Consider the following 22,718-nt stretch of genomic DNA (forward strand, 5'->3'; position numbering starts at 1 on the left):
CACAAAAGATGAAAAAAATGGATTTGAAGCATAGATACCCTGAGCCTACTCTTTCTTTTTTAAAACAGAAATATCAATTTTTTAGCTGAGCCTCGAACCTACTCTTCATCTCTTAACACTAAAACACCAATTTTTAGTTAAGAAATGAGAAAAAAAGAAGTATTTGAAGCTTACACAAATGAGAAAGAGAATGCTTACCTGAAATGACTACTTCCTTCAACTAAAATCTGTTAAGCAAGTTTCTCTATATTAATAACGCATTTTCTATCTTTGTGTATGTTTTATAGTAATATTTGCACTGAAGTCCTTTCAATTTGTTCTTTTTGCCTTTTAGACCTTGTAAGTCCAAATATATAAGTATGAGGGAAAGCCTCAACCTTTGAGTTAGCTTTAGGGTTGAGAAGGTCCAAGACCACCCAACATTGGTATCAGAGCCCAGGTTGTCAACAAGTCTCAGCTCACAGGGAGAAACTAGTTGTCGTTCTCTCCATCCCAAGGCCCAATGTGTGAAGGGAGAGATTGTGGGGTTATCCCACATCGAAAGTGGAAGGGGCTGGTGGTCAATTTATAAGTGTGAGGGAAAGCCTCAACCTTTGAGTTAGCTTTTGGGTTGAGAAGGCCCAAGACCACCCAACAAATATATTTGATGTAGTGCTTCCCATATAATATGTAGATAAAATGGATATAATGCTTACAACAGGTAGACATATTGGATATAGTGCTTACCATATGATAGGTAGACAAAATGAAAATGTAATACAGAAGTTTAAGACCTTTTGATAATTAAAATTTGATCAGTAAAAAAAGCACAAAGACAAAAAAAGTACTAAATTATAAACATAGATTGATTATTACCTTCGGTTAAAAGATATGTATTAATCTACTTAAGTTTCCTTATCATTTTCGGCTCCACATAGGTTTTATGTCGGCTCCACATAGGTTTTATGTAAGGGCAATCTAGCTAAATATCTACATACCATATATCAGTTTACATTTCATTTAGAGGAAAACAATGAGCAGAAAATTAATTCAAATTAAAATATTCACATGTGCAACGATATTAGAATAACACAAACTTCAGAACATAAATACAATTAGCAGGAAATAAAAACAAAAAATTCTAATAAGATCATCTTATTATTCCATATCTATCTCTAGACGAAGGAATTCGTGGGCTTCATTATCCCTAATAAACATCAATAGACAAAAATTATCTTTTGATTGAATACCTATCAATAGACAAAACAAAAAATCCTGATAAGATCATCATAGCATTCTAGAGTTGTCAATAAGGGTTTGCTCATCCCATTCGGGTTAGCTCATACAGGTTTTTTTCATTTTACGAGTCAGACTGGGCTAACTCATTTTTTGTATAAGCTACAAAACGGTCAGCCCATCCCATAAGTATGTTGGTTACAAGTTTGTCGGGCCAACCCACTTTCTTAAAAACTATATATTTTTTTTTATAATTTTTAAATTAAATTATAAATTATAATTTAAAAATATCATCATTAATATGACAAAACAACATTACATGGTGTTAGTGTTACTACTTGTTAATTAAATCAACATATAAATTATCTTTAGAAAATATTTATTAAAATTTTTTTAAAGTAAAAATATAAATATCTAAATAGAAATCTTAAGTTAATTGTCTTAATTTAGACTCTCATTAATATTAAATTTTAATATTATATTTTTAATTAATTTTTTTGACTCATGGCTGATCCTATCAATATTTTTCAAGCTCCACAAATCTACAGACTTATTCAGGCCGGGTTAAAAAATCCTTTTCTTAAATGGGCTGCAAAAATTTTAGTCGAACCCTATTAAATCCCTGATTAGGACAGGCCGACCCAGCAGACTTAGCTCATTTTGACTGCTCTATATTATTTCATATCTATCACTAGACAAAAGAATTCACTTAGGGGCGATTCATTAACCATATAAACATCAATAGACAATAATTATCTTTTCAATGAATTTCTTGGCACTGGATAAACAACTACCTACCTATTAGTTTACATATCATTTAGAGGCTACCAAGAAAACAATCAGCCTAAGACAAAAGTGAAAATCAATCTTCTGCACAAGAAAACAACCAGCAAATGAAATTGAGTGCACCTCAACCAAATTATATTATGATGAATCATGATATTTCTTTTTACAGTTCAAGAACACATGCAGGTACAAACTAATATTGACATCATCTAAATATTCTCTTTTCCTTTTCTGTAAGTCGAGTCCATTTATAATGTTATATGACAAGAAAAAAATAAGATGAACTGTTAGGGCATTAGACAGAGACTTCAAAACACAAATAAAAATAAATAATTACCAAATTTAATCATGAAGTCTAACATTTCATTTTTCAAGTTCAACTACACTAGCAAAATAATAAAAAATACATGGTATCAAATCAAACAATAGCTTCAGTTGTGTGAAACTAGAAACTACTGATATCTTTTATCAAAAAGCTCATTTTTTTACACAAAAGATGAAAAAATTGGATTTGAAGCATAGATACCCTGAGCCTACTTTTTTTTTATAACAAAAATATCAATTTTTTAGCTAAGCCTCGAACCTACTCTTCATCTCTTAACACTAAAACACCAATTTTTAGTTAAGAAATGAGAAAAAAAGAAGTATTTGAAGCTTACACAAATGAGAAAGAAATGCTTACCTGAAATGACTACTTCCTTCAACTAAAATCTGTTAAGCAAGTTTCTCTATATTAATAACGCATTTTCTATCTTTGTGTATGTTTTATAGTAATATTTGCACTGAAGTTCTTTCAGTTTGTTCTTTTTGCCTTTTAGACCTTGTAAGTCCAAATATATAAGTATGAGGGAAAGCCTCAACCTTTGAGCTAACTTTTGTTGTTGAGAAGGCCCAAGACCACCCAATATTGGTATCAGAGCCCAGGTTGTCAACAAGTCTTAGCCCACCGGGAGAAACTGGTTTGTCGTTCTCTCCATCCCAAGGCCCGATGTGTGAAGGGGGAGATTGTTGGGTTATCCCACATCGGAAGTGGAAGGGGCTGGTGGTCAATTTATAAGTGTGAGGGAAAGCCTCAACCTTTGAGTTAGCTTTTGAGTTGAGAAGGCCTAAGACCACCCAACAAATATAATTGATGTAGTGCTTCCCATATAATACATAGATTATGTAGATAAAATGGATATAATGCTTACAACAGGTAGACATATTGGATATAGTGCTTATCATATGATAGGTAGACAAAATGAAAATGTAATACAGAAGTTTAAGACGTTTTGATCAGTAAAAAAGATAATTAAAATTTGATCAGTAAAAAAAGTACGAACACAAAAAAAGTACTAAATTATAAACATAGTTTGATTATTACCTTCGGTTAAAAGATATGTCTTAATCTGCTTAAGCTTCCTTATCATTTTCGGCTCCAACAAATCTTTTATAGATTTCATATCCAATTTCGGCTCCAAAAAATCTTTTATAGATTTCATATCCAATCTCTAGACAAAGGAATCCACATAGATTTTATGTAAGTGCAATCTAGCTAAATATCTACTTACCATATATCAGTTTACATATCATTTAGAGGAAAATAATAAGCAGAAAATTAATTCAAATTAAAATATTCACATGTGCGACGATATTAGAATAACACAATCTTCAGAACATAAATACAATCAGCAGGAAATAAAAACAAAAAATTCTAATAAGATCATCTTATTAGAATAGGACCTTAGTATAGCATAAATGTGTCTCTGAGATTTCGGGAATATGTTGAGAGGGTACTTGTGCATTACTATTATAAATAAAAAAAAACAATATTTTAATCCTTTTCTATTAAGTATTGAAAAAAAAAAAGAGGAAAGAATATTGTCCAATTTTTTTTTATAAAATATTTATATCATTTTCTGTGAAATCATAAAATACTATTGTTTTTTAAATGAAAAATAGACAGTGCTATTGAAGTATCTTTTTTACGTAACAAAATATTTATTTTTAGTATTTATTTTAAAATAACTTTATTTTTAAATAGTCAAATTAGATTGTGGAACCGCCTTTGATTTTTTTTAGAGACCATGAATTATCTTTTTTACTATGAAGAACAGTGATCACTTGTTTTGACTAGATTATAATATTTATATGTATTAAAATTGGTCTCGAAAAATTAGTTTAGGGTTTAATCCTTATGTTCCTTGCCTTTTACAAATTTGTGACATATGTTGTCGCATTAAATGATATTAACCATATTTTCATTTTGTTCTCATTTCAGACATGACTGAACGGAAATATGCTTAAATTACTCCAAGGGAAAGTTCTCAAAAGTCGACCAGAGGGATATAGTAGAAGAGTAAGTTGTAAGACATGTTTCAGAGGGCGCAAAATCGTACAAATTGGAGTCCCAAATGCGACATAAAATTTATCAAGAACCAAAAGCCATTCAAAAGGGAAAATAGAAAAAATTTAAAGAGTTTGAATCTTTGAAGATGTCCCCTAATATATTAGCACATGATTTTATTCATCTTTTTTAAATAAAATGGACTAAAGTGGCTGGTTATAAGAAGTGGGAAATGTAAGTTTTTGGGCCGTGGATCGACCCGACTCAAAATGTCATCTGATAAAAGGAGAGAAGTCTTAAGCCCTTTAAAGGGAAAATTGTATATAATAGCAAACTAATAACCTAAAATAAATGGAGTAGCTAGGGTTTGATTTAATTGTGCTCTATAGCAAACGTTAGCAAAAGTTTTTCTGGCGTTTCTGTCCCAAAAATCTCGCTCGCCACTCTCCATTCTCACTCACCTCTCTCACTTTATACACAAAAGTGTATAAATTCTGTTTCTGTTTTGTATAAAGCAAGAGAAAATTGTATATACACATGCAAAAATATATATCTTCGTGTTATACACTTAATTATACAATTTACAAACATTTTACTTTAAATATTGCAGAGAAAAAGGCCAACGAATTATACAATTGCAGTGAAATACAATTTTCTCTAGTTTTATACAACAGAAGTGTATATATTGTGTTTCTGTTTTTGTATAAAGCGAGAGAAAAAGATATATTTTCTTGCTATATACTTATAATTATGCAATATACATACATTTTAATTGGATTCAACTCTATGCATAACAAATTTTATAAAAATATTGCAGCGAATTATACAATTATGTATTATACAATCGCAGTGAAATAGATAGCGAATTATACAATTGCAGCGAAATAGGCCTGCGAATTATACAATTTAGGCCAGATTATACAATTGTATATGTATTATATAGTTTTATGTTTGTTATAGAGCGCAATTATGCAAATTTTGTTATAGCATACAAATATGAATTTTTTGTTTGCTATATGTGAAAGTTGCCCTAATTTAAAATAGGGGTGGGAACAATCAGTGGCGTAGCCAGATTTTTCACGAAGGATGTCCAGGAATTATATACGAGTACATTTTTTCATTTGGATGAATCAGTGCATCAGAATTTTTAAAAATAAAACTACGTCATATACATGAAAAAATTATGTAATATATCCAAAAAAAATTGATGAAAAAGTGCTCTAGAAATTTTAAAATAAAACTATGTAATATGTATGATCATTTTTGAAAAAAATACTTAATACGGTAATATACATGAAAATTTTTGAAAAAAAATATGTTATATACATGAAATTTTTTGAAAAAAGAGGTAAAATTTGGAAATATACATGAAAAAATTTAATATAAGGGGCTTAAAGCTATTGCTAGCGAGATTTGAACTCACAAATGCTTAAAAACTTGGTTCAAGGCACATTAAACCACTAGACTACAACACCTAGTTATGTTAAGGGTGTTCAAAATACATTATTTAACCATTTTATATATTATTTTACTTATATATAATTTCCCGTCGAAATGTGTCCCTGAAGGATATATAGCTATGCCCCTGGGAACAATTACTATGTAACTGCTCTAACATACACAAATCTATATTTTAAATTAAGAAGTCTTACTCTCAAAAAACAGATGAAGAGAAACAGAAAAAAGTGAAAATTCTAAACACAATATTTTTCTAAAAAAAAGATACTAACCAAAAATATATATATCAGCATATCAATATTTTACAATATATAGTTTTTTGTTTGTTTTTTAAATCTCAAGATAATAGCATGCATACTGTACAGAAAATGTAAACAGTATTAGGCAAGTCTTATGCGGCATGTTCGACTCAAAGTTGCATTGAGGAGATTGGTTTCGTATTATCCGTGTAAATAACCACTCTCTAAATTAAAAATAATATATATATATATATATATATCTTTTTTATTTTATTTTTAAAAAAAAGCACCTGATGTTCGGAGCGAACAATGAAGTCCAACAAAATTTGGTTTGAACCGAAAAATTCCATATTAGAAATAAAACGCCTCCTAACTAATATTCATATTTTAAAAGTGATAAAAGGAAAAATAAGTTATGCCGCTTACTTTCTAGCTAACTTATATATTAGAAGAATACGAGACATGTAACAAATGTAAGACATAACTTATTATTACAGATTTTTAATCTTGCCATGTAAGGTAATAGCTCTATAAATGAATTTATAGTTAAAAACACTTTACTCTATAAATTTTCGTTCATTTAAATAAAAATTAAAGTTCACCTTGAAAAAGGGATTATCTGTGCAAAATCTTGAATTTGTATTAAGGGCGTACATGATCGGGTTGATTTGAGTTTTTCAAGTATCAAATCAAATTATTTGTGTCGTATTTTTGAATTTATAAATCAAAGTAAACTAATAAAACTCGAGTTTTTCAACTTTGAGTTTTTTCAAATTTTTTGAATTTTCAAGTTTTTTTGATAAAGTGTTCATACAAACATATAATTTACTTGTACTTTAAATATTTCTTTAGTCCCACCAAATTGCAATTATCTAAGTTATTTCTCAAGAAAATAACAAAAAAAATGATATGATTAATAACACTAATATATCCAACACTAAATAATACTTCCTCCGTCCGGAATTGTTTGTCATGTTGCTCTTTTCGAAAGTCAATTTGATAAATTTTCAAAGTTAAATTAGATCACATTAATTCGATATTTTAAACAAAAAAATTAGATATTATAAAACTATATGAAAAGTACTATAAATTGCAATTTTTTGCGTATTAATATGATGAAAAAATACATCTAAAATGTTAGTCAAAGTTTTTATAGTTTGACTCTAAAAATAGAAACCAAGACAAATAATTACCAGACGGAGGGAGTAGTAAAATCGCATATAATAAATATTGCAAATTAATAAGTCATAATGAAAGTGATCATAATTTAAAGTACTACATCATGCTAAAATAAGTTTAGTAAGTATTAGTTACATGACTAAATATTAAAAGAAAGTAAAATTAGATCATGTATTTAATTGTCTAAATCTATGTAAAATTAAAAAAAAAATATTCAATATTATTGTCATTCTTAGTATTGAATTGATTTTCTTTTTGAATTAACATTAGTTTGATTTTTATTTAAATTTTGTTATAATTACCAACATATATGGACTATAATCTTTATTAGACCATTAAGAATTCTAACTAAATATATTAAAAGATAAAACTATGAAAAAAGTGTAAATGATATTTAAAAATTATATGAAAGTAAGTATATTTTTATATAAAATAAAATTTTAAAATTATATATATAATGTCGGATTGGTTTTTCTTAGTTGAAACTAAATCAATCCTAAAATAGTCAAAAAAAATTTCTCAACACCAAACCAAGTCAAACTAAATCACTAATCAGAATTTTTTTAAATTTAACTAATTTTCGATTTCATTTTGTACTAATTAAACGGGCCAATAACACTAATGAGCTGGACATCAGTGACCCAACGAACAATACCCGAATAACTTGATTCTCAAGCCTACCAGGATACCCACGAATCCTCTAGAAATTTTCTTCTCCATCTCTTCAAAAACTCCACTTTGCAGTTTGCTCTCATTCATAACCTAATCAACGAATCAAAGTATCATAAACAATGTTCTTCTTCTTCGTAGGAGGCTTAGAGCAGCAGGCGAGGCAGGTATTGAAGAGCGGGGCAGGGAGGTGCATTGCGTGCGGTTCACGCGCCGACCTCGTCGACTATGAAAAGGTTCTCAAGCTCTTCTTTGTTCCGGTGTGGAGATGGCCGGGAAAAGAGCCGGTGATGTACTGCAACGACTGCAAACTCTTCTTCCCTCAATCTCTAACTCCTCCTCCGCCGTCGTCTACGGCGGACGTACTTAGATGTCAGTTCTGTCGCCGGGAAGTGGACGCCGATTTCCGATTCTGTCCCTTTTGTGGTAATGCACTGTGACTGAATATTCTATATTATGTAATTACAGTCGCTTCTGGGTTTGAAATACTTTGTAATTATGTTCCTCTTCCTGTCTTGTAATCAATGAGTTTGTGGAATAAATTTGAGCTTTAGGAATCAAAACTGGCGCCATGTAGTTTCATCCATATCCTTGCCACTACGCTGGTGGTAACTATTGGTGCTCAAAATGTTATATATATGTATCCTATTTCCGATGAAGGGTGTCCAATTGGACCAACTTAGACCTGCCCAGTTACCAATCAAATTTCCATACCATCCATGGACTCGCCACTGAAAGAACATATGTTTGGAGAAAACAGCTAGACAATCAGATCTTCTCGTTTCATTTTGGCGAAAAAATTGTGTATTCAATTCAAAAATTCGAAAAGATTGATACTATGATACAAGTTGGAGGACCATTTCCATGACTTTCAATAGAGCCTGCACATTTTCTAGGAGGCATACTAGGGAAAACATGAAAGAATTGATGGGCAGGGGTCAAGGGTGTTTAAACTGTACATGAACCTAAAAACAATTAGTGTACAGTTTAATTTTTACTAGGGAAGCTATACTGAAATCATCTCATTTTCAGGATGCTCTGGTATATCCTCAGAGCAACAAGTGTGGCAATCGTGTTATATACCAAACTAAGATTCTCGGCAACTGAAGTTCTTCAGAGAGCTAAGGTTGTTTAGAATGTACGATCAATCATCTTGAGATGTAAAATCTATCCATGGATTAGTTCCATGTTTTCATTTGCTGAATGGCAATTGCTTTGCTCCACTCTCTACAGCATCTCTCCATATTCTATACCTCACTCCTAGCTTATCGTATGATACAGGCAGGTTCCAAATGTTAGCACCCTTGAGCATCCGGTCTTGTTGACCAATCACAAGCCGTAGGTCTTCATTTAAAACCTGAGAACGTTTATGCAGGAGAATTCGTCGTTATAGGTATTGTGATTTGTGCAGGTGATGCATTTTGAAGAAGTCAAATGACACTGATTTACATCATTACTAGTTTTCTGTAATCACAGACATTACCAACTCAACGTTAAGGATATAATCTAACCTGTTCAGCGAAATGCCTCCACACATATTGCATGAAAGGCATGTGTTTTAATATGGGAGCAAAATCCAGTGACATCCTATATAGCAACCTTGTCTTCTGTCGAGATGCAGGTAAACATACATGAAGTTGGTGAAGATGTGTAGAGCACTCTCTGGTGCTCTGCCCCTCCAATTTGCCTGGCTTTGAGATTCCAATGGTTGATAGAACCATACAAGGTGGTCGAAATTCCATATCTATTGGATAAGGATCCCAATATCCTTGCAGACCAGATGCCGGAGTCAAAAAATTTACAAAGCTGAAAAAGGGAGGTATCAAGTAAGTGTTCACATCTTCGGGTTATTACTGCTATTCATCAGACAGGTAATATGTTGGCATTTTGTTTAGTTTTAAACTGAAGATTAGTTAATTAGTGTTGCTCTAACTTCTAAACTATTTTAAATCATTATAATAACAACAAACCTTGGGACACTCCATCCTTTAGCAAACGTAGATGTATGGGTGAAAGGCGCATGGGCAAGATCCAACAGATTGTCTAAAAGCAACCCATGTTCCACGGGAAGTTCCATCACTATCTGCCAGTTTAAAGAACAACAAGAATGGAGCAGAAAGAGTTAACTTACTGTTGTTAGATGGTTTTCCTATAATGATTAAAATGTTGTTAGTGATTCAAACCTCTGCATGGATTTGAAATCCAGAAGGTGGAAGTAGAGAAGGAAGAGTGGCTGTAGGAGGATCATTTCCAGGCCATATCCATATCATTCCTTCTTGCTCAAAGCATGGCAGAGATTTGATCTTGACATTCAGAAATTTTGTTGATGGCATTTTCTCACATTTTCCGTCTGTTGAATATTCCCACCCTAAGGTCGATCATCAAACAAACATAGAAGTAAATGTCAGTTATTGCATGCACTCTCCACGATCAAACACCAAATTGATCAAGTGTTTTACTATCCTAGATAGGAAATTTGCACTGAAGAATGCTTAGATTCGTCTATTCTCACCATGATAAGGGCATTGAATTCGACCCTCTTTCACTGAACCCAAATGAAGGGGGCAGGCTCTATGTGCACATGTGTTCCGGACACATCCAGGTTTTCCATCTTTGCCACGAAAAATCACCCATGGTTCCTCAAAGCATTCAATTGGTATCTGATACGTTATAGTTGAATAACCATCAATACACGAGACACTAGAATACAGCAAAAGGCAAAAAAATCGCGTTCTCTTTTCTCTCAGAAAGTTAGAAAGGAGATGGTACAACATGCTATTGGTTCGCATCAGAGTATTGGATAAATATGTCCAAAGCATTTTCCCAGGGGACTTATTAGTTAGTTTGTAGATAACATAATGTCTGCAGTTCTGCAAATAAGATTATTACTTACCATGGTATTATCCTTAATATCAGCGGAGAAAGCAACAGGATACCAGAAGTTCTTCAAATGGGGGCTGTATTCTTGAACAGGACCTGACACATTGAGGGATCTTCTAGGCTGCTTGCTTTTAACATTATCTCTAGATACTGTAGATGTACCGGGGGATGAAGAAGGGGAATCTGATTCTTCTGTAGTCCTCTCTGGTAGTAGCCTATCATTAACCAACGCTTCCATGTAAGCTAGCTTATCTAAAGCAGCAGAAACCCGCACCTCAGATATATGTACCTGTTGCTATCACTACTTTAGATACAAATCATGGAAATACACGGAATCCAAACTTGCTTTTTGTGTTGTTTTTTTCATTTTTCTTTTCTTGAACCAGTTTATCTATGAAATTAGCCATTTTTTCTTAAGAAAATCTTGTTTTGCTTCAAAAGGTTTTAGAGATAAAAGGAAACTAAACCCGAACAATCAATAATAACGGGAAAATATTTGATGTGTTACCTATCTACCCAAAAATCTAGAAAAGGAACGACTTGTAGTATCCAATAACATTATTTTGTTCAATGGTATCAAAGTAGCATATACCTCTTTATGGGCTTGAGAAAGTGCTTCTTGTAAATCCGCAAGTTCCTTCTTCACAGTTCCAATAGATTTATACTCCCGTGCTAGAGGATTCAATACTTCCACAACCTACTCATACAGTATACCCCAGTCACGCGACTTAGTACATAGGACGAAAAAGAAGAAAACTATTGACAATATACATTGAAACAAACTCCAAAGAAGGATTAGTCGCTAATTAGCAGAAATGAAGCTAAGGGGGTAAGCACAAGATGTACAAGAATCTACCTTTTCGTGCAGGAGCATTATTGTGAGTACGTCTTGACGAGCTCGCCAATCACAATACTGTATATCAAATCTAGCAACTTCTAAAGCTTGATTTGCATCCAGGAACTTCCCTTTAGACTGAGGGAATTTTGACCTTGGATCTTCTACATCAAAGATTGTCAACCAGGAGCTCTTCTTGTTTGATAACTCAGTACCCGCTGCCTCCTCATACACTGCAAACACTCCAAATCCACCTTTGAAACACTGACAATGAACAAATTGCAGAATTATCGTCCACTCAATCACTCATCTGATGGACAAAATGCAAACAGTGTACAGTTCTCTGTATTCAGATTGAGATTAACTTCTTAAATAACTGATTACCTCACTTATGGCCAGAAATCGTTTTTCCTTGCTATCTTAACTGGTAACGTTCATAATAGTCAAAAACACAACTGAAGCATCACTTTTAACAAATTTCGTAAATGCACTTACATTTCTTCTCTTAACTATCACTGATTATTAATCAAAAACACTACTAGACCTCAGAAAGGCACACGAAAACGTAAAAGTTTGCCCATAAAAGTTCGTCTTCTTCAACATGTCAATTGACTCATTTTTCTAGAAAACCAGTTAGCAGCATATAATATAGTCTCTCCGTCCGAGTTCATGCAATTGTAGTTTTAAAAAAAAAAAATAAGCCAGAGATATTTATGTAACTATAAATCAATCTATTCGAACCATAAGATAAAAAGAGTTACCTTTCTAGTATAAGTCTTAGTTGAGCGGCAAAAAGAGAAAGGAAAAAAGAGAGCAGCAGAAGTAGCAATAGCGGACATGGCGGGGCTAAAGCAGCAGCAGCAGTTGCTATTTTATTTTTTTTAATTTTTTGTAATTAAAGATGAAAGAGACGGCGATTTTCTCTTGTCCAAGTAAAACTAGAGAGAGAAATTGAGGGTTCAATTTCGAGGGAGGGAAAGAAGAGGGGATTTCGTTGTGTTGATAAGAGGATGGTGTAAAATGGGAAGCGCGATCTCGACCTTCCTCCCACGCTTCGCCACGTGGATTTATTCGTTTCACACGTGGCGTCTTTGATCTCCACACGCTTGTTTTCTTGTAGGGCCCTACATCTCCCATTTGCCAGCGTGGATGGTGGAATTATATCTTCTTTATTTGCTTTCAATTCTCATTGGCTACATTTTTTGTAGAAAATCCATTCTTCATCATTAATGTGAGATTGTTTAATGGCATATCCTCTTTACGACGCTTGTCATTGTCTTAAATTCTTGATATTAATGTGTATAATTACTTGAAATTAGTCACATTTCTTTTTTTAGTTCATCCAAAAAAAATTTGAAGTTTTTCTTATATCCTAATGAAAATCTTATAGTTTTTTTCTTTTTTTAAATTTTGTATCAAGTCAAACGATGTTTTATTAATTGAGATGAAAGGAGTAGTATGTTTTGTCAAGTTTTGGAGTAGTCAATTTTTTTAAAAAAAAATAAATCCAAAGAGTATTTTATCAAGAGTCTGCATGAATTTCATATATAAATAGCTATTTTGATCCTTTGGAACAACTCGTTGAATTTAATACATCGTTTTGGGTGTGGGAGGGGAGGGAGTGGTGGGACTTCATAATTCATTTTGAGTAGTGGAAAAATTAGAAAACAAAATAGTAAGCTTCTTCATGGAAGCATTTTCTGAAATCTTAGCCAATCATAAATTATTGGTCTAGTATTGATTCAGTCAGGCGCGGGCCCACATCATACGGCGGGGTGTATGTACATCCGATAATTTTCGAAAAAATGGTATATATATATAGTTAACAGTGCATCCATAAAAAATATAGAAGTGTCCTAATGCAATTGATAGAAGTTAGAGTTACCACCCAATAGACCAGAGTTTTGAATCTCACATTAAGCTTATTTTTATTTTAAATTTAACATAGAATTTATATTTGAGCTATTTTATATTGGTGCACCCAAAGCCTTCAAATTCTGGATGAATTTAATTAAAGTCTTCTGCAAATTGATATATCAAACACAATGCATTTCTTTTTTCAAAAATACTTCTCACAAAAATATTAAAATAAACAGATTTTAGAAGTTTATCAACAATATATCAGACTGATGTTATATAATTAGAGTAAGTGTTGCAGCATTTAATACAGAGAAATTGGAGGAATAGCAAAACATATTGGCTTTATATTAATAAAATGTGGTTAGAGTCATTAATAAGGTTTAAATTATTGGGTGTAATAAAAATTAATGAGAAATGAATTTTGAAAACTTGGGAAAATGATCGATCAAAAGAAGCGTGATTTTGTTCAGTTTCTTTTTTCGAATTTTATTTAAAATTCATATCGTTTATAAAGTGGCTATTCTAAAATATTGTAAACTTCCATAAAGCAAACGTTCCTTAAGTGACTGTTGGGAAAGGTTGTAAACTTTCATAAATAGATATAGTTACTGTTATGAAAGGTTGCTAACTTTCAGAATTTTTACTTTTATGGCTATAAGTATCTTTGATTCCTCGAACTTTTCATTAGGAAGTTTCTGAACTACTTCTGCTGCACAAATAAATTATAGTGTTTTTTGCTGTCGTTGAGTGATTTGCTAAATCAATACACTCAGTGAGTTAAATCATTCTAACCTAGAAGGATATATTTTATTAACCTCATGTAGTTAGGAAATAATTTCCTTAAAGATACATTGTGCATTCAATGAGCTTTTCTTGCTTGAGAAAAATATTTTTGTTATTATTTCCGACCTTTTTCAGATTCTATATTAATTTTGAAAATATTCTTTTAACTTTATTATTTCTTACAAAGTTCTCCGAAATTATTATTCTACGTATTTTTAGTAATACAGACTAATAACATAAATTACCTCTTTTGAGTCTCTAAAAAATGTCATAATAGGGCTTGATCCAAAATTTATGACAAGTTTGAGACCATGAAAAGAGCCAGTGTTGGTGTGACATTTTAATATTAGTAAAAGTATATTATATGTCACATTATATATCATGTTATGTCTATTGATGGACATTACATTTGTATCTCTTTACTCTCATCAATTGTGGAAGAAAGTGGTCATTAGTTTTTGTAACTTACGTAACCACCAAGTCTTCATTACATCCATTATTCTATATTTATGTCTTATAACTTGTGTAACATTTGAGTCATTCATTTGGTAAATTTACTACCCACTATCTCCTTTTCATTGCAAGGAAGAATTCATCGCCTATAAATAGTGTAGTCTTCATTTGTGTTGAGAGAGGAGAAGAAACAAGAGAAGTACCAGAAAATATAGAGTGAAAAAGATGAGTAATATTATATTGAGGTTAGTGTAGTGAAAGAGAGAGTTGAGACATAGAAAATATTTCAAGTCTTCAACTATATTCACTATATAAAAGAGAGTATTATATGTTAAAGAAATGTGTTCTTTTGTGGAGCTTGGATTCTTCAACTAATTCGGAGTTATTTGAGTTATACACTGTTGTTGGGTTGTTGTATCCTAGAGGAGATAAGTCAAGAGTATTACTGCTAGATCGATATAGATTATGCCGCAGTGGACTTGAATCTCCTTAAAGAAAGCAAGATATACGTGTCTCAACCTAAAGATTTGTTTATACATATTCGTTCATTTTATTTCAACTGTAATTTGTGGTATATTACACCAACGACCAGTAATCTGAGTAAGGTGTTTCTTGCATGAGGGATGCATGTTTATTGTACCCCATGACCAATCTTCCTTGAATAAACAATATTTACAATCTTTAAGTTATCTTGCACGAACATATTTATAATATGACATATTTGGTTCTGTTTGTTTTTTAAATATATGAATATTCTCTTAACAATAAAAGCACATATGATGCTAATTAAAAAAAAAATAATCAGCCATCCTACTTATAACCATATGAAAATATGATGGCAACACTGACAGCTCAATCTCGAGAAAATTATAATTCGGCTATATGAATGCTCACTGACATCTACATCTCGACTTTCTTCTAGTCATATCCCTTTTGATTTTGTCAACTGTTACATTTTAGAGCTGAATTCCACTCTTGCTTCGAGAAAACAACTTTCCAAAACCATTTCTACTTTTGGATGTTGTCACTTGATGAGTAGCTGATGATGATGATGACGAAGAAGACGATGATTCTCCTTCATTACCGTTCATAGAATGACTAGAATTCTCAATTTTTGGAGTGTCTGAATTGCTGTTTCGGGTAAATGTCTCGTTTACATGTAACTTCCACTCCTCTCCACTAGCTCCAGCCACAACTGATCCTTCCCCAGAAAATCCAGGAAGATTTGCAGTGTCTATCAAGAAATCTTCTAAAGTAGCTAGTGAATGAAGCTGCTTACCAAGAGATGCAATTGTTTTCTGGCATTCTGCAAGCTTGTCAGCAGCTACAGCTAAATCTTCCTGCGAATAGAAAAGCTTAGAATTTTAAGAGCTTCAAGACTTTTGAACAACAGAAAAAGAATCCGTTGAGACAAGTGTTACCTGCTTTATTTTGGATTCCCCATTTGAACTAGAAGCTTGCTGAAGTTCAAATTCCTGGGATTTCCTTCTTAGTTCATTTTCCAGTTCCTGGCACTTAGTTTCCTTATCAGTTGACAATGATCGTTCTTTTTCGACTTCTGTCTTTAAAGAATCAATGTTTGCAGACATTGTCCGTGCTTCTACTTCCATGCCAAAGAGTTGAAACTCAAGCAATTCTTTTGACTCATTCACTGCATCTAGCTCCTTCAGCAGCTCTTCTAACTTGATTTGAGCATCCTTAAGCTGCAAATCGGACACCTTGAGGGCATCTTGGCTCTCACTTAAAGCATTTTCCAGTTCAGCTTTATCTGCTTCAGTCTTCTCCAGCTTTTGCTCTAATTCAACCACCCTTTTTGAAAGGGTCTCATATTCTGCTGCCAGAGGATTCTCTTCACTTGATGAGTCACCGGCAACAGCATCAGATGTAAGTGAAGAGGCTTTATTCACAGTTTCAGATACTGCAGCGAGTCTCTCCATCTCCAAGAAGTCATCCATCATGTCAATTTCCAAAGACCGGGCAGGAAGAGTTTTAGGCATAGCTTTTTCGTGCTGAAATTGATCGAGCTTAGCAATTAGTCCTGATGCCCACGAATCAGAGCAACTTTGATCACATTCACTTGTTTCCAGTCTGCGCATCATGTGGCTATCAGTGTCGACTGTCTTCAGTCGATCTCCACTACTGGATTGGCTATTGGTGAAGGACTCAACAGCGAAAGATGAAATAGCATAAGATCTTTGGTCACTGAGTAGGGATGATTTGCGAGCCAAGACTTGTAGTCTTCGACACTCAGCTTCAAGCTTGGTCACCTTCTTTATGCTCTCTAACTGCTGCTTACTAGCAGTTTCAGCTGCTTGGTTGCTCAAGTCCCTCTCTGTGGTCCTAATTTGCAACTCCTCTGAACAAGATGAAAGGTCAAGTTTGAGAGCTGTGTTCTCCTTCTCTAGACACTCGAGCCTAACCAGAACATTTGGATCAGTAAAAACAAGAGAACCAGTTCTACTAGCCTCTGCTTGTGTCTGAAGCTCAAGTAGCTGATATTCAAGTGCAGCTTTTTCAGACGCCCATTCCTTTTCCTTCTCTACCACAGCATATTGAATACTTTGCTCCTGCTCATCTCTAGCTTGTCTCAGCTGTCTGACACATTCCTTGAGAGCACCATTAAGATGGTTGACACGAACATCCAAAGTCGAGTTCTGCTGCACAGCTGCCGCAAGTTGCTGCTTTAGAACTGCAACCTCATTTTCTGCCTTTTCCCAACCTACCAAATATTACAAAAAGATGGAACTGATCAAGATAAAAATGCATGATTGAACAAGTTCTAAAAACTATTTACGCATGTGAGTCATGTACAGCAAAAGGGCTGGAAATCGACTAGACAGTATTATTTCTAAGATTGAATTCAAAACTGCGGAAAAAAGGAAATAGTGAAAGGTACCTGCAACAGCTTCTTCTGCCACTTTAGCATGCTGCTTAACTAAGTCTTCTTTTGCACTAACATTAACTAGAGCAGCTGATAGCTTTTCTATCAACTTCTTTGGACTTCCCTTGGCTTCATGATCAATAGTTACAGCTTTTGAGGTTACTTCCGGTGATTGGTTGTCATTTTCTGGAGTTTCTTTTAAAGGATCCTGCTCCAAATAGAAGAAATTGCAAGTGTTGAAGTGAGAAAGCCTAAGTTAACAACCACTAATAAGGAATTATCAGGAAAGAAACGGCAAGGAGAAAAACAAACTGGAGTCACGGCCCCAGATCGTGCCATAAATTATGATAACCTATATTACTCACTCTCTAAAAATTCTGCACCCATGTCAGATCCTCAAAAATTGCGCTACTTTAAGAGGATCTGACACACATCCAATCACACTTTTGAAGAGTCTGAGCAGCGTAGATAATAACAGGTAAAACGAGGCCAAAACACGAAGAAATTTATTTCAGGACAGTTTTCTTTGGAGGACTTAAAAGGAACTACGCTTAACAATGTGTTGATCTGTTTTGAATCTTTTGTCCTATGCCTTTTCTCATTTTATGAAACCACATATATAATCAGTTTGCCCTTTTTAACTGTTTTTTCGATTTTGCATTAGTATTACCTTGCCTGTCAAAAGCAGAACCATTCAATGCTAAAAGTTTTGGCTTTCATGTAAAATCTTTTTGTGCATTGGATCTCTAGACTGAGAGTGAGGCACACAGCAATAGCAGGTCTGGATAAGACTTCATCGTTATATTAGCTAATTCAATGTAAAATGCATACTGAGTCAATTGGAAATCATTATTTTCTCTAGTTACTCTTCACAGATAATGAAAGATATCTGGCTGCTCAACCAATGTGGGACTGACATATTCAACTACATGCTGAACTCTTTCACACCCGCATTGGCTTTTCGCTTTGCAAATATGAGACTCATGGCTTCATAACTAGAATCTTTGAATATGAAGCTTGAGTTAATTAAAACTTAAAATTTCTCACTGTCCATCACTTTGATAGAGTTCCTTTCAGTAGATATCGTAAATACGGAATTTGCATATGATAAATGTCATTTGAGAACCCTTTTATTAGGTGAATTGCTGGCTCCAACACTAAATGTTGTTTCCATACTTCCATTTTATGATTAAGTCATTAATAGCTTGGATCAATATAAAGTTGAAGGCTTGAAGCTTTCGAGCATCTGGACTTAACCTCAACTCTGTGAGCCTAGATAGAACTTTACAAATCCTTATAGAATGATTTGCAGTGATTTTCCATTCGGCATACTTAACACATGGCAAAAACGGTAAACGGTTCATTGAAAAATGAAGGATCCTGAAACATTCTTGGATAAAATTTGAACCCCGCAGTTTCATAAACTGGTAGGCACAATTCAGGGAGAAAGAGGCAGGAGGAGAATGAAAATCTCATACATAAAAGACAACCAGAGTCACAAAACTAAAGCATTTACAGAAGGCAAGGTAGAGAACAAACATGGCACGGAATATGAGCATTTGTGATGTAAACTTAGAAAATCTGGGCTGCATATTTAGCTCAAACACTATCAGCTTGAAATATAGCGGACCCCAAGTTGTTTGGAACTGATGCAAAACTATTGTTGTCGTACTATCAGCTCTAAATAAACATGCATATGAAGATTTAAGTATGTGGGTGTGAGTAATCACCAAATGTCAAACGAGCTTAGGTTCTTCATATCAGCAAAACTAACTAAAAGTCCGAAAAGGAGATTAACCTTCAAAGAGAAAACCTTCATTTATTGCATTATACCTGCTCATCAGAATGTCTCTCTGAATGTGAAGACAATGAACCAGAACTCTCAGTTTCACCCATGCTCTTCTCAGAAGATCGCCGTTTCCATAACCAATTCCTCTTGTCCATGTCAATAACCAAGTAAACCTCCTACAAGCTCATTGCTCAATGTCCACCTACATATAAATGACACCATTAATCAACAATAATCAAACGAATCAGTAACCAAACTGATAATCTTTAACAAGTGGTCCATCCAGATTTACGTAAACGAAAAGCTATGCAATCAATATATTTATGCCTACAGTTATTCAACCACGAAGATAACATGGCTTCACATTCTTATACCTTTCCTTCAAATCCACTCCACTAACAGCACAAGTGTGTATTGACACCAAACATACCAAAATAGAACCAAAAAATATATACATCTCAACAAAACAAAAAGACCCCATTACTCAAACTACAAAATAAAAAATACCCATATAACAGAATCCATCAAATCCTCCATAAATACCAAAATCTAAACGACCTGAAAAAAATACTCTGTACTTCCGTTTCAATTTGTTTGTCCGGCTTCGATTTGACTCGAAAAATTAAAAAATCCAAATGCCTTAATATTTTTAAATATTATGATCATAAACTAAAAATAGATAAAATGTATCAAAATATACGAAAACAGATCCAGGTCAGATCATAAGAATCCATTAGTTAGGGGGAAATAAAAAAACCCACACCTGAATGAAGAAGACGATTAAAACGAATACTAAATGTGATAGAAACAAGAGATTGGCGTTAATGGGTGATGAGAAAATCAGAATGCAGAACCAATGTAGGTGAAGTCAAAAGATGTGTGGAATGTCAGTGGAAATGTATACATAAAAATGAACTCCAAATACAGAGGAAACAATACTCTAATGCATTAAAGAGAAAAGGCTTCTTTTATTTTTTTCGCCATTTTTAAAATGGTTTTTATTGAAGCTAAGGTTTTGGAATAACGAAAAGGACGCAGAGCGCATGTGATGCAGAATGGAAACCTGCAGACATTGCACTTTTTTCACAGCAACTTTTTTTTCAAGTTTTCGTTTTGTTTATTTTGAAATTAATATGAGAATCATTCATTTCCCGCCTTCTACTAACCAAGTGGTTTTCTTTTTTATTTTTTGGTCTTCCGTCCGTTATTTGGTTAATATTTATATTGAAATTGATTACATTTAAAATTGTATCGAGAGTTTTCAATTTTAATATGAATACTGAACACAGGATGAAAAATCAAAATAAAAAAAACCATTCCAAGTGTTTGATTTAAAATTGATATATCTCATTACAAAAGTATTTCATATATTCCCTTAATGTCATAAAATTAGCTCATATATACTAGTATCATAGCAAAATTGACTCACAAATACCCTTTACCATTACAAATCACATATATCGCTATCATTACAAACATGATAAAATTAATTATTTTTTTTATTTTTAAAAAAAAATTATGTATATGAACTTCTTTGCACATAAATTATTTTTTTTTACTTCTTTTAGTATTACTATTATTATTTTAGTTTGTTGTTCTTATTTCATGTTATTCTTGCATTCTTTAATATAAAAATAAAAGATATAAAAAGAAAAAATGAGAATAGAAAAGAGAGATAATTTTATTATTTAAAGCTAATATATGTAAGCGATTTGTGTATCAACATGTATATACATAAGTCACTTTCGTTAGAAGATATATCAATTTTAAATAACAAAATTGATAGGATGTTACCCTTTTCTGTTAAACAAATCTTGTTGTTAGTGTTTTGATTCTAAATTTAATTAGTATTATTATTAATTTTAAAAAAAATATTAAAATTCAATTGATTTATTAAAAAAAGATAGTAAAATGAAAGAAAGTATAAATTTAATAATTTGGTGCATAGGAAACCTGACAGATATGTGTGCCTGAACTTCTACGCTTCCTCTATATACTTTTGGTTCCTTCAATTACAAGATCCCCTCTCCTTCATTTTAAATTTTTTTTTTACTTCGATTCGATTTTGAAGTAGAAATTTTGAAATTAATATTGGTAATTTTTCATTAATCATATTGTTTTTGTTGTTATTATTAATGGTAATATTTATAATTGATATTTTTAAAAAATTAAAATAAGAGTTAAATGACTTTTCAAATTGGAATTAAGGAAAAAAAATTATAAGAGACATATTAAATTTGTTATCTTCTCCCTCCCGCTCCCCATATTATAATGTTTAGCTAAGTTACACATAAATACTTTAGAAAATAAGTATGAATTATGTTTTCAATAAAAATTTCATTTGTACAAACATAGTCTAATCTTATTAAGCTTGTATTTGGCCTCAAGTTTTCAAATATTCTTGACAAAAATATTTGGGTGAAGTTTCACGTGTGTTCGGCCTCAATTTTTTTTAAAATATTTGATTATTTTAAAATATATGATTTATATTTATAAGTTTTAAAAAATATTTAAAATGCTCATAAATTTATATCGTCATTTTATAATAACCTTGTAATATAATTGATAACAAAATAACAATATAAGCAAGAAAATACATTAAGGATATACTCAAATGTGTTACTGAGTCAATTATAATTATAACTCATTAAACATAAATGTTCTTTTTTCTCAATTTTATTACTCAAATTAGAATTCAGAGAGGTAGTAACAAATATTAGTTGAAATTAATAAATAATGAGTATTTTTTTTATAAGTTATAAAGTTTGGGGTAGTTTTTGAATTTTTTAAAATTCTCAAATATTAGAACTCACCGAAATACTAGTTTTATCTAGCTAGCATTTGGCCATAGATTTTCAAATATTATTTGAGTGAAATTTGACCATGTGTTATGATATTTGGAAAATATACTTCATTTTTTTAGAAAAATATGATTTAACACGTAAGTTTTAAAAACTATCAAAACTAACCATAAGTTTGTATTACAAGTCAATTGGATCTTGGTTGCAACAAATAACAAGTAGTGCTCATGACACTAGAACAATGTGATAGTTTGGAGAGTGCAACAAGTTTCATTCCATATATCATGAAGTAGACAAAGTATATGACTTTGTTACCATGAGCCGATTGTTTATCAACAGCCATATCATCACTTTAATATTCACTGAATATTTCATCACTGTTTTGGTGTTCACGTAAAAAAATATGTAATATAACGCAACAACTACTATAGAGGGTTTTGTAAAAGATAAAAGTTTAATATAAAATTCTAATTTTCAAAAGATCATAAATAATGAGATTTGACTCAAATACTAGGAAAAAAAAACTAATATTTGAGAATTTATAATATTTGTCAAATAATGACA

General features: G+C 32.3%; 3 protein-coding genes across 6 annotated transcripts; 1 reads left to right on the plus strand and 2 right to left on the minus strand.

The window, feature by feature from the left end:
* Positions 1-7,744: 7,744 nt before the first annotated feature.
* LOC101261721 (uncharacterized) lies at positions 7,745-8,435 on the plus strand. The gene has a single exon (XM_004241982.5). The coding sequence runs from the start codon at positions 7,995-7,997 to the stop codon at positions 8,310-8,312; it is 318 nt and encodes a 105-aa protein (XP_004242030.1). The 5' UTR covers positions 7,745-7,994; the 3' UTR covers positions 8,313-8,435.
* A 223-nt stretch (positions 8,436-8,658) lies between these two features.
* LOC101261422 (chlorophyllide a oxygenase, chloroplastic) lies at positions 8,659-12,580 on the minus strand. Its single transcript, XM_004241981.5, has 9 exons — positions 12,349-12,580; positions 11,609-11,851; positions 11,345-11,449; positions 10,766-11,041; positions 10,385-10,532; positions 10,056-10,240; positions 9,843-9,955; positions 9,384-9,678; positions 8,659-9,229 (listed from the first exon to the last, which is right to left on the minus strand). The coding sequence occupies exons 1-9, from the start codon at positions 12,424-12,426 to the stop codon at positions 9,065-9,067; spliced, it is 1,608 nt and encodes a 535-aa protein (XP_004242029.1). The 5' UTR covers positions 12,427-12,580; the 3' UTR covers positions 8,659-9,064.
* A 2,774-nt stretch (positions 12,581-15,354) lies between these two features.
* LOC101261129 (filament-like plant protein) lies at positions 15,355-20,486 on the minus strand. 4 transcript variants are annotated; one of them, XM_069299251.1, is made up of 5 exons: positions 20,417-20,486; positions 19,398-19,555; positions 17,580-17,772; positions 16,105-17,402; positions 15,355-16,023 (listed from the first exon to the last, which is right to left on the minus strand). In XM_069299251.1, exons 2-5 carry the CDS (start codon positions 19,506-19,508, stop codon positions 15,640-15,642), a joined length of 1,986 nt encoding a protein of 661 aa, XP_069155352.1. In that variant the 5' UTR covers positions 19,509-19,555; positions 20,417-20,486; the 3' UTR covers positions 15,355-15,639. The 4 variants fall into 4 exon arrangements, with proteins under 4 accessions (XP_069155352.1, XP_010322921.1, XP_025887312.1 ...); XM_010324619.4 differs by lacking the exon at positions 20,417-20,486 and adding an exon at positions 20,117-20,410; XM_026031527.2 differs by lacking the exon at positions 20,417-20,486 and adding an exon at positions 19,728-20,108.
* Positions 20,487-22,718: the final 2,232 nt, after the last annotated feature.

Source organism: Solanum lycopersicum, chromosome 6 (assembly GCF_036512215.1).
Source record: "Solanum lycopersicum chromosome 6, SLM_r2.1".
Lineage (NCBI taxonomy): Eukaryota > Viridiplantae > Streptophyta > Magnoliopsida > Solanales > Solanaceae > Solanum > Solanum lycopersicum.